This window comes from Amphiura filiformis, chromosome 5, assembly GCF_039555335.1.
Source record: "Amphiura filiformis chromosome 5, Afil_fr2py, whole genome shotgun sequence".
Lineage (NCBI taxonomy): Eukaryota > Metazoa > Echinodermata > Ophiuroidea > Amphilepidida > Amphiuridae > Amphiura > Amphiura filiformis.
This window is the reverse complement of record NC_092632.1, coordinates 74,992,844-75,011,641: the sequence shown is the minus strand read 5'-3', so window position 1 is coordinate 75,011,641 and position 18,798 is coordinate 74,992,844. Positions and strand designations below refer to the sequence as shown.

Here is an 18,798-nt window from a genome sequence, read left to right as displayed (position 1 = left end):
GCCTCTATTAAAGAACTGGCTCAGTTCCTCGGATCGTGATGCCCTCAAATAGTGCACATATAGCCACTCAAGCTGACATGAGATGGTTACTGGAATGCAATTGGTTAATGCCATGTTGGATCTGTCACATGATAACTCACATCCGTACTGGACCAGAGCTAATGCAGTCGATGATATAACTGATTGAACCCAGGTTTATAACTGTCTACATTGCATACATGTGAAGAACAGAGAACTGAATGTGATTGTTCACCAACAGTCTTTTAGTGGGTTGGTCAGCAATTTGCTTTCCTTACAAAACATCCATGTCATATCAACTTTAAATTTCCAGTGTGTTATGAATTGTGATTTCCCAGAACTGAGTGAAATTTGATGGCATTATCTCCCTTGGTAGGCTGACTGGCTTACTGTGATCATGGAAGTACTTGCTGTGATAAGGAAGTAGGGAAAATGTTACAACTCGGTATATTTAAACATGCATACACAATAAACATGGGCAGAACATCACCTTAGCAGTTTCCTACATACTTATTTCAAGCAAAATAGGTTGTAGACTGACAAATTCACAGACATGTCAATATCTACTTCCTAGACTCCTAGTATCATTCACATTATACAGATTATCCAATTAAATTGAGTTCAATGTTAGGTAGGAGCCGCTAATCAAGTTGGCATAATACCCAATGATGAGCCTATACCTGTACATCTTGTGCAACACTATACCTCAAATATGTAAATAATTCAGAAGTTTGACAGCGTGAAACATGTCAGCTGATTAATAACCATTTTGTCTCAGGTGATAGCAGTGTTTTACATGATATAGTATTACTTCAATGAATTTGGCAAGTAAAGAACAAATCATAACAAAACAAAACAAATCAGAAGGATTCTGTATTATTCAAACAGCATCCTGTCCAATTTAAAGGGGAAAGTGTATCCTCTGTGGAAAGTATTTGCAAAGATGAAGCCATTTCTGAAAATAGACGACTGCTGAGCATGCTGAGCAATCGTAGGATGCAGGGAAGGCAGCTGAGCTGGAGGCTGTGTATGATGGGGCCATATTAAGGCGAATGCATCCTGAATGAGCTTGCTGAAAAAGCATCACATGTGAAAGTGGCGGTGTTTATTTTCAGATTGTGGATTGTGGTATTTATATTAGGTTGTAGGGTAGTGTCTGTTTAGCATCTATTTTAACCCCCTAGGCACTACCTGTCGATCTAACATTGCCTCTGATTGGTCAATTACATGATATCTTCATTTTAATCACCAATCAGAATGGAGCTTTGAAAATAATTCACCCCAAATTTTTCGTGTGGTGAAATTATTCTAACAATGTTGCTACCAATTGATAATGAAACTTCCTTTTCGACCAATCGGCAGGTAGTTCTCATGGGGTTAAGAGACAAAATTGACTATCATTGTTTTGCTATGTATTGATTTTACTCTTTAAATTCCGGAATATTCAAATCAGAGGATGTAAAAAGGCAGATAGGGTTATTATTTGAAATGTCATCATGATCATGGCTATGAATTATTGTGGCTGAAAATTACAAAGTAGGAGGCTGAGGTTGAACATTTTAGTACAAATATATACAAATCGAATGAATGAATGAATGAAAGAAGTAATACCACTTGCTCATGACAAGCGTGTGACTATTTAAAAAATAAAATTTAGAATTAAAAAAAAAATTAGAATTTAATTTTTCACTATGATAAATATTTTAGTTTAGTAGAGTAGTTGTTACATTTTGTTGATAAAAATGAGCAATGAATGTGCATGAGACTTATGTATGGATACATGGCCATGTTGTCATTTTTAATTATTTTATAGTAGCACTGATTCCTTTAAAGCGATTTGCAGGTCAGTCAGTATGGTTTCCACAGCAGCCAATATATAGTTAATATTGAGCATAATTTCTGACAATGGCGACAGATAATCAAACAAATTTCAACCTTTAGTATTTCAATCAATAAAGCGTGATTCTAGGAGAAAGCTACTGATAAATAATGAATGGATGTCAAACTAAACACATTTAAAGGCAGGTGACCTGATATTTTTGGAAAATCAAATTCTTTAAAACTTATGTATAACATAAACTGTTGTCCCTTTCAAGCATTCATGCAAAAAGATCATGTAAATGTTCATTGTAAATGCGACTAATTCTTCATGGAATTACTGACATTTAATATAGCGAAAAACTGGTAGTCTACAGTGTTTTTATTAATGATACTCATCATGATCATGTAATAAATTGATATCAAATAAGAGATCATATTTTTCTCATTAACATACTAAAATTAGGAGTTCCAAATCGGTGTATTTCCGAAGATATCATCAAAAAACTGCTGAATTAGTCAAAAATATGGTATACCATATTTGAGACTAATTCAGCAGTTTTTTGATGATTTCTTCAGAAATATACCGATTTGGAACGCCTAATTTCAATATGTTAATGAGAAAAATATGAGCTTTCACCTGATACCAAAATCTGCATTTTGATAGGGTAAAGTTGGGGAGGAGGCTGTCAATCAGGTCACCCACCTTTAAACATGTGATTTTAAAATTAATTTCAAAGAGGGAACTGCATTTAAATATTGTATAATATTTGGTCATTTCAAACAATAGCCATAATAAACCATTCTATTACCCCCACGACCCATTATTCAAAATCGCGCACTGTGATTTGTTGAAACGCGTCACGTGACAGACCATTAATTAGCGATAAAGTGTCAAGGGCAACGAACTTTATGTTCTTCTATATATCATCACAGCGCACAGCACACCTGCTTATGTAGGGGAGAATGGAATGTCAGGGGTGTGTTATTGTATGTGCATACCTGCTTATAGGGGAGAATGGAATGTTAGGTTGTGTTATTGAAATGTGCATACGCTTTGGCTACGCGTATGCGCTCCACTTTAAATCACACTATTTTGTGAATAGAATAGAAATAAAGGGTGCAGCATTATCCTTTACATAAATAATGTGTCCTCGGCAGTAAAAGCGTTTAAATAATGGGTTCGGCTGCCTCACCCATTATTTACGCTTTTACTGCCTCGACACATTATTTTCATGTAAAGGATCATGCATTACCCTTTATTTCTTAATTATAACTATATATCAAAATCGCAATAGCCATTATATTATAATTAATATCAAAATTGTTACATTTCACATTTTTCAGTTGTGAAGAAAGAGCTAACCTCATCTGAATAATATCCTATATAGTTTGATTAGCCTGTAATCGGCGGGAATTGTTAGGCTTTTATCACTACGCCGAAAAGTAGAGACATTAAGAGTGATATATTTGACCTGTCTAGTGTCTGGTCTATATTTTGCGTGTTAAAGAAAGTAGACTTTTAAAAATTGTGATGCTTTTGACAAGATGGCACAAAACAGTTATCAAAATAGAATATATTGATATTAATCCGCTATGTCATAAGGCCCTCCGTTTACGAGCTGATCAAACTATAGTAAAATGGAAGGTAAATTTAAAGTAAATTAAGGGGTCAAGACAACACTCACAGCATATAGACCTATATGTGACATCTCAAGATTGTCTGAAGTAGGTAAAGTGGTGTGTTATGAGACTGGCATTAACCAATAGATTCATGCAGTCCAGATATAAATCCCTCTATTTACATCAGCACCTGCCGTTGCATTAAAAATGCAGATTAAAATAAATGTAGATATTTTTATAGCGTTTTATGCCATAAACAGCCTCAAAGCGCTTCACATTTATTCCGCCGTCATTAGAGTATGTCGGAACCACGTTTGCAGCCTACAAGTGCAGGGTTCATCAGTACAACAACTGTAACTACTCCTACAGCTTCCCATTGCACCTGGGTGGGGTGAGGCAAGCGAGGCAAAGCGCCTTGCCCAAGGGCGCAACACTGTTGTGGGACAGAGACTCGAACCCACGCACGTCGAGCAAGCTCAGAGTCCAAGGCCGTAACCACTGAGCCACCTTGTCCTTACCAGATTTTTGAGAGTGTATCCATGTTGGCTAGCTATCAATGGAGAAGATATTGCTTTTAAAAATAGTTAAGGGGGTACTACACCCCTAGGCAATTTTTTGCTTATTTTTGCGTTTTTCTCAAAAATTATATCGCATTGGTGACAAGTAAGATATGTATATTATAGGGGCAAGGACTACAACTACTGAACTGAGAATTCAGCAACTCAAGGCAAGTAGTTATTGATTTATTGACCAAATATTGGTTTTCCCTCATTTTTGACTGTAACTCCACAACTGTTGTCTGTGCTGAAATAAAATTTCCAGTGTAGCAGTTGTAGTCCTTGCCCTATAATATACATATCTTACTTGTCACCAATGCTCTATAATTTTTGAGAAAAATGCAAAAATAGGCACAAAATTGGGCAGGGGTGTAGTACCCCTTAATGACACCCCTTATCTCATTTTAGAACAAGGGTGAAATTAAGTGGGAGACAGGAGCCGTTTGGCCCCCCAAAAACTCTGCAATGGCCCCTGGTTCCATCTCATTTGTAGTTGACCAGGGGACACTTCTCACAAAACTGGCTCCTGGATAGCGAACCAAAAATATCAAATTTTAAAGCAAATACTAATAGTGCTTATTTAACCCATCCAGCATTATCAGCATATATATATCTTTATTTTGATTGGCCCCTTGGTAATTGGAAGTGGCCCTGGTTTCTTCAAATCTTGGTGAACCAGGGGCCACTTTATTTGCCAAAGTGGCCCCTGGTTCAAGCTCTCTTATTTTCACCCTTGTCTTAGAAATTACAAAATCAGTATGCAGTAGAAAGTTTCTTAAAACATGATAATGCCTGTGTACACTCTATGGGTAAAAGAAGTGAGGACTTCAAATCATAGACCATATAGAACGATCCATGCGCAGATGCAAAAACATTATAAAGGCTGCCTGATGTCCTGGGGCCACTTACAAGGACTTTCACAAAGTAACCAAAAGCAATATTTTTCCTTTGTGTAAAATGGACCCAAAGCAAGTATTTTGTGATTGTTTTCCTACCCTAAGCAAGTATTTTCCTATTTTTTTACAATTAAAACAAGTTGTTGTTTTTAAATATCCTAAACAAGTATTAATATATAATATAAATGTAAATGTATTAACCTTCCACCTTGGCAGATGTCAAAAGAACTTATTTGATCTTCAGAATGTTGCAAACATTATAAAGGCTGCCTGATGTCCTGGGGCCACTTACAAGGACTTTCACAAAGTAACCAAAGCAATATTTTTCCTTTGTGTAAAATGGACCCAAAGCAAGTATTTTGTGATTGTTTTCCTACCCTAAGCAAGTATTTTCCTATTTTTTTACAATTAAAACAAGTTGTTGTTTTTAAATATCCTAAACAAGTATTAATGGGGGTACTACACCCATGTGATAAATTTGTAACTATTTTTGCATTTTTCTCAAAAAATAATTACACACTGGTAACAAAACAAGTTATGTATATTATTGGGGCAAGGAATTCAATTACTACACTGAAATTTCAGTGACTCAAGACAAACGGTTCAGTATATATGATAGGAAACGAGGTACATCCTAGCTGTACCTTATTTCTGGTCATAAATAACAAACCGCTTGTCTTGGGTCACTGAAATTCCAGTGTAGTAATTGGATTCCTTGCCCCTATAATATGTATAACTTTTGTTACCACTGTGTTATTAGTTTTTGAGAAAAATGCAAAAATAGACACAAATTTATCGAGGGGTGTAGTACCCCCTTAATATATAATATAAATGTAAATGTATTAACCTTCCACCTTGGCAGATGTCAAAAGAACTTATTTGATCTTCAGAATGTTGCAAGTGTTTAAATAAGTGTAGGCGTGAATCATTGACGTATTATACTATGTTTATCATCTACCCTCTTTAGTTATCTTATATGTCGCAGCTGCTTGAAACTGCGCTAAACAACGATCGGTGAGCTGATAAACGCAATGACGATAATTATAGGATGAAATTCAAGTTTTCTTTGTTGTACCTCATTTGTGCGGCTTGAAATTAAAGGGGACATATGAAAAGATTAGAATCTATTCTTAATGGAAATCGCACATTATTGCTTTATAGTTATGTGGCACCTGAACTCTGTTAGTGTATGCACCTACTACATGTAAGAAAGTAAACATCGTACATCTTGAAGTTAATAATTCAATACTCAAGTAAACTCTACAGCAAAAGTATAAAAAAAATCTGAATTTGTGCTATAGTCACACATCCAGCAACAACCTGTATTGTTTAGTGCAGAAGAGATGTATGGGCCTATGGGGCAATTCCAGTTGAAATCCATACACCCCCTATGGAAGACATGACCTTAATCTCCCACACAGGGGGTGTATGTTTCAAATTGAGTCAGACATTCAGGTAATCCCATTTGGAATTCACACTCCCTGAGTGGAAGATTTAAGTTGTATCTTCCATAGGGGGTGTATAGATTTCAGTTGGAATAGCCAATTTTGGAGCAGACTACACTGAATGGGTAACCCCATTTGAAATTCACACCCCCTGTGTGGAAGATTAAGGTTGTATGTTCCATAGGGGGTGTATGGATTTCAACTGGAATAGCCCTTTGCATCTGTAGACTGCTGGAGGAGATTGTCAAGACAAAGACATGTTGGCTTTGATGTCACACCTGCAGGTACTCTGTAAATAGCTAGTCTTTGAGCATGTCTCACAAGCCGTTTTCTTTCAATGCACTGTGCCTCCAGTTCCTGAGGTTTACAACGGGATCTGCAATGCAAAGCCAAGCTGACTGGAAATATCAAAAAACGCTACTTGAAAGGGATTTCAATTCCTATCATGTATTTAGAAATCTCTTCCCTTGTACTATGTGTACCTTACTATGTCTACACATACTGTGTGCCATGGGCATATAATAGTTGCATTAGGCGGCGAGTGGCATGATAGAGCCGGCAACTTGTTAAACCGCCCGGCCGTATGGCATTTTCCATATGCTCGGTTAGTTTTGTAGGGTTCATTATCAAACCCCAACGGTTTTAGCTTGTATTTATATTATTTATTAACATAGGCGTATTTGTTTGTGATATTTCAAGCGTTTTAAAATTTCAAAATAATCCCATTCAATTTCACGGTTGACGATGAAAATTTTACTGAATTTAGAGAATGCACGGCGACCACCACCTGAGTTGCATGAATGATGCATTCCACAAGTAAACGGATTATGGAGGAATTGCAGCGAGGCAGTTTTGTATGGCGGTCAATACTCTTTGGCCATTGGGCGGGTGACCACTTAGTCTGACCAGAGCATCTGTGGTATATGATGTATAGGTTTTGACTGGCATGAACGTGACGTATGTAATTCATATTGTAGTATGGCAAAGTCTTAACTTATCTTTTCAGATTACACATTGTCATACAGTTTATAAAAGCAAAGGTGGATGAAAATTAAAAACAATTTTAAAGACATTATTATTGATATGACTGCAAAAATTTGGAAAATTTACAAAAAGGTTGTAATAATTTTCATAAGAAAAGCTGATTCATATCGTCGGGTGCATTTCATATTGACGGATGTGCACTTTATGGTAAAATCCATAGTGACGGATGTTGAGTTCTACAAAAAATTGCTCAAGACATAGTGACAGATAACTTTGTCAATCTATTACATATATAAGACACAAGTCCAAATTAATTATTTAGCTCCCATTACGGTTGAGCACTTTACCTTTGGATGATTTCAACCATCTTGGATGTATATCTTGGATTTATCTATTTATATAAGATATACGATTTTACTACTGAAAATATCTTTTAAGGGTCGACTTAAAATAGACACATGAATTGCCGAACATATTAATGGCAAGTTTATGCCCAATACATTGTACCTACTCAACGTTTTCCCGATGCCCATTTTTTGATAAATTTGCGATCAACATCTGTCACTATGTAATACACCCTGGGTTTAACATACGTCAGTATGTAATGCACCCGACGATATGTAGGACCAAGTTACATGTTTTGTTTTGTTAAAATGTTTTATTTCTTCTTTTGCCTGGGTTACTCAATCAGTGTGGATGTTATAAGGGATACTCTTTTCTTCCATGAGGCCCAGGTTTTATTGTTTGTTGTGTTTGTGCTTTAGTAAACAGCAATATTATGTTATACATGAGAAATCTCAGTGTGTCCGCACGCAGTTGGTTAATAAAAACTCAATAAAATGGTGGGGCAATATCCACAGGTGCCAGTGTTTCACATTTTGTCACAATGGTCCATATCTATGTGACACTTTATAAGACTTGAGTTTCAAAAATCATTAATTTAACCAGACTGATAACAGGTAGATCGAGTAGGATGAATGTCCATCTTGCTGATATTAGTAACAATAGAGGCCCTGCAATCCTGCATGCTTTTATCGATTGGCTCCAAACAAAGGATTTGAACCGGTGTCCTTCACCGTAATCATGGCGCAGTGCAGTCCATTCAATCAAATGTTGTCATCAACCTATATGATCATAGTGATTTGTTATGTGTGCGAGACGATCTGTTGCGGTAGATTGCAATCATGCTTTTGTTGAATGCATTTGAGTAGTCTGCCATATTTACGGTATGATACGTCATATCGTCAGCCTGCTACGCTAATTGCCTAAGTCATTTTTACATGTTTCTCATTTGCAATTTTGATTTTCTGAGTAATAAACCCATAATTAATCACATTTCCAGCCGCATTCTTCATTAACTTGTGGAATACATCTCTTTTGATGTATTCCACAAGTTAATAAAAAATGTGGCTGGAAATTTGATTAAGTATGGGTTTATTACTCAGAAAATCAAAATTGCAAATGAGAAACATGTAAAAATGACTTAGGCAATTAGCGTAGCAGGCTGACGATATGCACAACCTCCTATTAGTAACAATAACATACCATAGAATTCCATCTACAAGCAATGCCTCTAAATGAGTGTTTTTTGAAGAAAGACAGACACCCTCCACAAAAACATTACAATAGATTGGTCTTACAGTAATACATATTTGTGAACTGAAGCCATATTTGTACATGGTCCATATTTGTCGGTGGAAACATATAGGGGTCATTGTGTGTGTGAGCTGTGGTAGGCTGTAGTATGTTATTGCCATAGCATGTTTTAGAACCACCCATCACCAAAAAAAGCAGAAGAAGATGCATATGCATTAAATTGTTTATTTCACCAAACTCAAATACATCTGGTCAGGTATGATTATATAATGATGGTAAAGTTGTCCGATAAGTCATGACCTATTTTTTTATATATTTTTTTTTTAGAATGGATCCAACAATTAGACCATGCTAGATATTGCCTTGCTTAACAGATAGTGATCAGTATGATGGTCAGTACAAATCTGCACAAGAAGCACACATACATAAACCGTCATGGTTGCCATGGAAAAACAATGTCTTCACTGCGGGTTATTCCTTCATGTAATTTTACACGAAATTAGGGTTAGGGTTAGGGTTAGAGTTAGGGTTAGTTTAGGGTTAGGATTAGGGTTAGGATTAGGGTTAGGGTTAGGATTAGGGTTATGATTAGGATTAGGCTTAGGGTTAGGGTTAGGATTAGGGTTAGAGTTAGGATTACATTACACGAAATAATTACATGAAGGATCGACCTGACTGCGTAATTTTAATTTGAAATGAGTCCCTGTATAGCATGAGGATTTAAGATTTTCAGAAACCAGGAGATTTGTGCCAAGTAGTGACATAGATATGAGCTGAATTTCTTACTCGGCTCTTGATGCGATGAAATTACCTGTTTTTATCATGTATGCAACCACTGTATACTATAAACTATTGTTAATATTGTGGCTGTCCCAAAATTGCAATGCATTAATTTATCATGAAAGTAATAATTTGAATTTTAAAATAAAGTTAAGCAAAAAAAACACCAAATAAACATGTTTCTTTCCTGTTGGTGGCCTGAAAATCAAAATACAAAATGTGTTTATTTTATTATTTTTGTTTTAATTTTTGTTGTTGCTTTTGTTAGGTCAGGATTGATCCGAAGTGTATGCCTCAAATTGCACATGCTGATAACTTCATTTTATGAAAATCATAAATTTATGCAGCACTGAAGATTGATTTTTTAATCATTTATTTTTAATGTGTTTGTTTGTCATGAAAGTAACAATTTTACTTGATTTTTGAAATAAAGCCTCTAAATGCAGTACAAAAATGAAATGTGAGGTGCCTACATGAAACAAGCTTGTTTCTTTTTTAGCTTTAATGTGCAATTTTATTTTATAATTTTGCCTATAAATATTACACTAGAAGGTTATTTTTAGTCTGGTGCTAGAACAAGTGTAAAATGCTTACTGATCAAATGAAATTTCTTTTTTTACATTCTTACAATATATTTGAAATGGGCATATGCTTGAATATGCTGCAAAGTCCAAACATTTTTGGCTCTCAGTGTGGCAGAATTCTGTAGAATTCTAAGTCTTCAAAACATACAGAATGAAATAGTTATGCACTAAGACATAAAATAAAACTATAAAAAATATTCCAGTTGGTCTTACATGTAGATGACAATCTCCACAGGTATCAGATGTAGCTCGCTGTGATATCTTGTCCGTTGTTAAATGGTATACATGGTATATGGTAGGGAAGTGGGGCCGTGTCATCTATTTCTATGTTGATGCATACCATGGGTATGTCTGTATGGTGTGTACATGTTTTAAACCATACAAGATAATTGGATGGTTTAGCTGATGTGTGTTGGGTGCAAGTGATGTCTAGTGAAATGTGTGGTTTCTACCATAGAGGCTACCTTGATCAAAAAGGATGCTGTTATTTTGATTAATTTGAATTTAAAGGCATCCATAAGACTTAACAACTTTCACTTATTGCAGTTTTTCGTATCCTGTATGAAATGTTTGGCATCGGGTTATGGTTGAGCCACTGGGCCCGCCATGATTGACTATATTTTGACATCATCATTGGTTTAGCATGTGAACATAAAATATTTGCCAAAATATTGATCAATATGCAATATTGTTATAAAACAATATTTCTTCATGCTAAGATTGTTGGAGTCTTCGAGACGACTCCACTTCTAAGGACTGGCTTTGTATGAATAATAAGCATGGCATATAAACTGAGCTCAAAAAGAAACTTATAATTTTTCACAAGGTCATATCTTGAAATCCTGTCCATCAAATTGAACCAAAATTACACACAGATTTACTTCAATACTCTACTCTTAACACATGTCAATAACCAAGCAGTTATCCAACTGACACAACAGCAAAATGCACTGACATGGGACAGCTTCCTGGACCACATTCACAGCCTAGTCCTGTTTCATGAAAAAAGTGTATGAAAAGCAGAAAGCAGCACCGTTTTATCATCTGTGCAAGGATCTTGTGTGCATTCTCACAAATTTTTTGTCCTGGGTGCCAAATGTTGGGCTGTGAAAGTGAAAGAAGTCCAGGAAGCTGTCCCATGACAGTGCATTTTGCTGTTGTGTCAGTTGGACAACTGCTTGGTTACTGACATGTGTTTTGAGTAGAGTATTAAGGTAATCCTGTGTGTAATTTTGGTTCATTTTGATTGACAGTATTTTAAGATATGACCTTGTGATTCACAAGTTGTAAAAAATTATAAGTTTCTTTTTGAGCTCAGTTTAGTTAAAATTGTGTATGCATGCAATTCTGTGGCGGATTACTAGGTCCATTGGTAAGGTTTTTGCTTCATGCGCTAGAGGTTCCGGGATCGAATCCCGGCAGCAGCCATTTTTTTTGCATGGCCACCATCATCTGAGTTGAGTCACCATCTCTGCTACCCTTTCAGCCAATCTTGTAGCGAAAACGATATTGATACCTCCCTAGAATACTTTTAAATGCAAGGCATTATTTTAAAGTTAAATGCTCTTAAATATTATCACATTTGAAAAATACATTGTATCATACAAGTTTTAGGCAACATTCAATAATGCTGAAGTCATACAAACTGTATCAAAATGATTGGTTGATAATGGATGAATCAAAATGCAACATAAGATCCAAATAATTTGAAGATAATTAGGCCTATATAACCAGTCCGGTCCAACTGCCTGATCAGGAAGTACTGCCGAATCAGGCAGTATGTTGCCGAGTCAGGCAGTATGGTATGATCCCACAATGCAATGCTCTATTTCAAATAGAGCATCTTTTAATATACCGTTATTTCTTGGTTTAGAGTAAAGAAGTAGGTAAAATATATAAAATTATCAATGAATGTACAATTAGTAGTAATTTTTCATCAATTTTAGTTAAAATAAAGTTAATTTGCATATTTAAATCAAATTTTTAAAAAAACCGTTAGAAATTGTTTTGATATTTAAATTATTTTTCTCCCGGTGGAATTTTTTTTCGCCCGGTGAAAAATTGTCAACTTACATGTAGCTCATGTGTGTCAAAGTAAAATTTCCCCCGATCTTTTATAAAATCACCATGAACAATTTAGTCCTTAAAGTGTGTCGAATTCGGAAGGGTTACCAAAGCCTGTGTTGCCTAACTCGGCAACATGCTGCCTGATTCGGCAGTATTTCCTGATCAGGCAGTCGGACCGGACTGATAACAAGTCATAAGCTCTACAGTCTGGACATTTTGAAAATATCCAATGTTGCATTTGGAAGAGGCAGACTTTTCAATAAAAATCAAAATTGCTGGGTACTGATCATTTTTATACAACCTGTACACAGATTGAATTCAATTATTCGACTTGTTAAAAGGTACAGGCATCTAAAGCAAGATAACCTTAACTGTAGCATCCCCATTTCCATCATGTTTTGAGAAATTTTGGAAATGTAAAGATAACAAGACTTTATTTTGGCAGGTGGAATGGTAGAGATGATGTTGAGATTGAGTCTCACAAGTAGCATATTATTCATTGTAGGATGAAGAATGAGATTCCTATGGGGAAATGGGGTTTCCTGCGATTTGAGACGGCTTTGCTGACGTAATAGCTAATGTACTGTGGGATATTTTCGCTGTGTTCTTATTTTTCCGGCTTTTCACAGTTTATTTTAGGACTTGCAAATTTAAAAGCTCACAAAAATATGTTTGATCCTTTTAATAATGTGTAGCTGTTCAAAACCATGAATAAGAAAAATCACAAACTGTTCAAAACAATTTGAAACAGTTTTTGATGACAATACCGGTAAGCGTTAAAATATCCTGTTATGCAGACACATGCAATGCAAATGGACTCATATCAAACAGGCAATGACCTGCCTGTATTGATATTACACAGTAGCCAGTGGAGGCTTCATTGATGGAATAGACATGAATGATCCAAGGTTCTATAACATTTCATTTGATTGAAATATTCAATAGAAAACATTGTACCTCTCTGACATTGAATGTGACTTTGAAAATGACTCGCGATAAATAAATTCATTATTCAAAAGAGTCCATATTGATGACCACTTTATAACCCTTACTGAACCAGATCTCACTAAATCTCACTATGAAAACCACTGCTCGTGCACGCATTGCACATGACTTGATGACGCAATCGGCCTAAGTCATATATACCCAGGGAATCATTGGCCGGGCCAACGTCACCTGTGTGGCTATATGCTGGGGATCTTCTGCGTGGCATGCGAGGGGTCCGAGGTTCGAATCCCGGGGTGCCAAGTGCATTCTTTCTTCATCTTCTCTCCTTTTTCGTTTCTTCTTTCCCTTCCGATAGCAAAAACCCCTTGTGTTCAGTTAGGGATAATATTTTGAGACTATGTGTTAAAGGAGTATAGTTGGGTTTGTGTAACATTAGCTAACATGTGCGCAATGATCGTGCTCATATAGACAGGCCTAAAAAAACCTGAATATATCTGTCATCTAGGCATTGTAGGACTCTTTTCTTAACAGGCCGGCCAAGTGCTGTATAGTAAATGTGAGTTATGTCACATTATTTCTGCTTTAATGTAATGTGAGGTGCATTTATTGATGTGCAGATAAACAAACAGAGATTACAATTTCTATTTATTTTGATATCTGCAACTTTTTACTCATAGTTTGACTATCTTTTGAATAAAGTGCTCAATCCCATAAGGGAGAGCGTATAAAAATTCAAAGAACAGACCTTCCAGAATAGGTAGTCGTTGATATTTTGATATCTTTATATATATATATATATATATTTATTAACGTAATAGAGATGGGTGCTTTTTATCCATTCCCGTAAATAAAATGACACTCTTTAGAGAGGAACTTGGAGTTATTGTTCTTGTACAACTCCTCTTAAGTTGCACATTTGAGAGGTATAATAATTCCTCTTTATGATCCATGGACTATTCTTTCATATTGTCATAACATCAGAAGGTACACAAGGAAAAACAAAAGGGGGTAGAGTTAGGATGTTTGCCATAGACACTTTTATATACACCTACTGATCAAGGTGGTTATCACCCCGGGGTTATCAGAGGGCAAGAGTTCTGATGGGGGGAAGCCACTCGACCCCTCACCCTCTGTGTGTTATACCACTGTTTTAGCTTGTTTTCACACAACATATGATGAGTTCCTCTGAATAGTAAAAAATAGAAAAGTAATAGACCCGTAATGTTGCGTCATTGATCATTTTAGTTCAGGTCTAATTACAAATACTTGTAAACTTCAAAGACAAAATGTCTGAGTATCCAGGTGCTGTGATCTAACAACATTATAATGGCTTCTAGGTGAGTTTATGCAGATGCTGATCAATGTTTCAAAAACAACATCAGAGTAATAGTGTAAGGAATAACATGATGTTGACAGTGGCAGCACCATGAATGTTTATGGGGGGGGGGGGGTCAATCAGTTTTGTGCAAAATTGCCACAAAAAGTGGAAATTTTCGTAATGTTGGTGTTTTTTTTTCCATTAGAAGTGGGAGTTGGGCAAATTCCCCCTTGCCCCCCTTGATTTCAGATATCTTGGTACCCTTGATATCCACTCCATTCTCCACTTCGAGCAACATATGTTCAAACCTCGTAAAATTAAAATGATTTTGTTTTGTTTTTTATGTCTTTCAGAATGCATTCATCTACTTCTAGCACACTATGCACCAGTAAAAGCTCGCAATTCATTAGGTTGGACCCCATTAGCAGAAGCCATAAGCTATGGAGATAGACAAACAAGTAAGTACTGCATCAGGCGATTATATCGGACGCAAATATAACAAATATGCTTTTAGAATTATCTAACCTCTTGGGTAGAGAGTTTTTTGTCAGATTTTAAAACCCATGCAATTATGGGCATTTAATTCTATCAAGAATCAATGCAAAGTACATCCTTTATGATCATCAGAGTTCTTTCGTACTTTGTGCTGATATAGCGTAAGAAGTGTGTCAATACGGAAGTCAGCTCCGGATTCCCTCATTGAATCATGTCTTGTCAGTCATGAAATTCCGGCATCTTGGTCTCGTTGAATATTAGACGGGTATAGGAGGCCGGTCGACTGCATATCCGTCAGTATACGCTTTTCAAAACGGAATAAATGCTAACCTCATCGTGACATCATCCAAGCAGCAAAGTTCATTTCCCATTGAAAAAGTGTGTATTGACGGATATGCAGTTTACCGTTCTGATAGTGTGTCTCCTCTTAAGTTGAGAGGAACGCCATGTTGGATTTCGCACATTCAAACGGCTCATGCTAATCTAATCCTGCAGGGCATATACACATGCGAAAAAGTTGATTTGTCCATTTGCTGGTGACGCATCCGGGTAAACGCACTGATTTGAAATTATCTGCTACTGCGAAATCCAACATGGCGTTACTCTCAACTTGAGACAAGACGGACTATAGTGTCATGTGACCATGGTGTGACTATTTTGTAATTCTTTTCGCACAATTAAAAGTGCGCACCATCAACAGGTCTGAAAGAATTCTACACCTTTGTATCGGATGAAAAGATCATGCATAAAATACATGAACAAATTATTTGTGAAGCCCTCAAAAACTACTGTGTTGCATACGTAAGTTTGCTTAATTAGCATTTTGTGCAAAGTTTATTACAAACTTGACAGTGTTTTTTTATGGACTTTTCCACTTTACATGTAAAGCCGAGATGAAGGTTACATAAGGCTAGAAAGGGCGCTATATCCTGATAGGCCATTAAAAAAGGCATATAAATTGCATACAATTATTGTGTAACAACATTTGCCTGGAATGTAATTAAATTCTGAAGAGGGGCTGCAGTCAAAACAAAAATGTCCTGTACTCTAGTGGTTATGAAACAAAGGCACCTAGCCAATGTCACATAATCTCCCATCAATTCTTTTCTCCCTTTCAGAAAGAAACATAGATACATGGTTTTTGTATTACCAATTTTAGGGTTGCTTTTCGTTTTCTATATTCAACTTTTTAAAATAAATTTGATAGCAGGTTTTTTTTGCAATTTATGTGAATTTGCAAATTACCAGCAATAAACATCTGGTGCGCTTATGGTAGTACGGTAAATTGGCAATAAAAATCCTATTCAATATGCCTACTGACAAATGAGTAAAATTTGCCTGGGCATGCATAATTTGAAGAGCTAATGATGTAGCCACTGTGCAGCTGATAATACCGGTATGTGTGTAACATGCAGAAAATTACACAATCCTGGCATTTGCAAGTGAAGCAAATCATAACATTAATGTTTGCTGAACATTCAGTGCTTTTTTTGCATCAGCTGTCATTTCATGTGGGGTTAGAAGGAGCGAAGCGATGGAAATGGTCAAGTCAATCGCTTCCATCTCTGTGTATTTTGTTACTGTTTCAGGGATTTTTCATTACACGTAGCAAATTTGATACCCCTTAGAGTAGTGCTGCCATCGACATGCAATTACCGTATTTCGTCAAATAGCCGCCCCCCCCCTCAAATAAACGCCCCCCACCACTTTTTTTCAACCAAGATGTTAAAAAAATTCTGATATTTCCATGCTATCTTGTGTAGTAAGCTTACCAAGTTGCTCACATGGTTGATAATAGCAGCAATAAATGGCGAAAATCTGCATCGGCAACCCGGAAGTGAACCAAAAGTCAGTGTCAAAGTTCATAGTTCATCATTTTAGCGTGACTTTTAAGCTTACCTAATGATTTTAACGGGAATTGTCGTGCTAAAATGACCTCTAATAAACGCCCCCCTTGGGAAAATGTAACACCCGGGGCGTTTATTTGATTAAATCTGATATGTCGATATCAGAAAATGTTGCTGATGTTGACATAAATAATTTGGATACAACATTGTTTATGATATGGTACTTACAAACTTGTGGTAACATTATGTTTAGAAATACCCGAAAAACAATTTTAAGTGTGTTTTTTTTCTAAAGATGTCAAAGATAATGTGTTGAGTATGCATTTACTGTGGTATGTACGATAGTTTATTCAACTTCATTGACATTCTCGACCGAGTCATGTCGACATGTCAATAAATTTTTCTGACATGTCGACAAGAAAAAGCATTTCAATGACAGCACTACCTTAGAGGCCATTTATTAAATAGTTTTGATAATATATAAATCCAGTTTTCTCCTTATTTGCCTCTAATCCAACATGTTTATGTATGAGCCTGAGAACCCAGCCACAATCTAAGATCCTCCAGGCTAAAATTCATGCATTTATTTTTCCTCCCACATTAGTATTGCTTCATTATCCATTCAGTACATGTGGGCTACTTTAGGATGTACTATGATTTGTATCAGATTCAAATATTGTAATACATTTTCTATATCACTTTTGAGGCATAAATAAGAGAAATGGACATTTCTGAGTCAGTGTTATGATGTTTCTCCTATGACATAAATCTCAAGGCTGCTTATCTTGAAAATACATCATGTCATTTCTGTAAAAGTGATTGATTTTTTGTGTGTGTGCTGCAGCAATTTCAAACATTTTGTTTTAATGATATTATTTTCCAAAATTTTACACACACATCTGCACTCAAATCTATTCATGTGTTGCAACAATAGCCACTCTGGCAGTTTATTTGCAATGAGAGCTGCCAGTGAAGACATTCAATTATTGTATGTCATTTGCATGTAGATTGAATAACACCCACACTCTTTGTTTTAGCAGCCCACCATTGGTTATTAATGAATACAGACAATTATGATATATATAGTATAGAATTAGTTATTGAATTGTTTACATGTTCATAGTAATTAAATTTTATGTAAGGAAATGAGGTATGAATTATTATCTGTGTGCAGGCACATAGCGACTAATTTAGGATTGGTGGGATCACCGAAATATGAAATGCTTGGGCGACGCAGGGGGGTGTCTCAGGATTGGGAAATATTTGAAAATGAAGGTCCAATTGAAGCCATTTGGTTGACCTTTTTTACACTATTTGTGTACACAAAAAAAAAAAAAAAAGTTTGAAAAATGGACAATTTTTCCAAGAAGACAATCACACACTAAACATGCTAAAGGACATCATCAACAAGATCCTATCGGCTGCTGAACAAAATCTAGACTACCTCTCAGAAGTAGTAACTGTGTACAAGTTAGCCAAGTTAGTCAAATCAGCCATTTTTAGGTTTAAAAAATCCCTAAATATGGGTAAGGGTTTCAGAGATCAGTAACCCCCGGGCTACTAATCATGCTCGTCGGCAAACTTTGAAAACACCCCCTTTAATTTGCACTCATTTCGCGAACTTTTCAGAGGAAAACATCCCTTTTTTAGCGATTTCACGAATTTTTGCCCTTCGAAAATGCCCCTTTTTGCTTTTTTTTCAAAACGCGAACGATATTTCAAAGATACCTTTTTTGTTGTTGACAGAAACGTGTAGGCCTATATACCTACGACAAGTCCCGAGGCCTAAAGTTTATGTGTTTTTGTTTCCCAAAATAAGAAT

General features: G+C 36.0%; 1 protein-coding gene across 1 annotated transcript in view; it reads left to right on the top strand.

Moving 5' to 3' along the window:
- Window positions 1-18,798, top strand: part of LOC140153704 (ankyrin repeat domain-containing protein 13C-like) — a 69,927-nt gene that overhangs the window by 22,448 nt on the left and 28,681 nt on the right. The window contains exon 3 of the mRNA XM_072176528.1: window positions 14,988-15,092. Within this exon, the coding sequence (XP_072032629.1) occupies window positions 14,988-15,092 (105 nt within the window). The remainder of the gene's footprint in view (window positions 1-14,987; window positions 15,093-18,798) is intronic.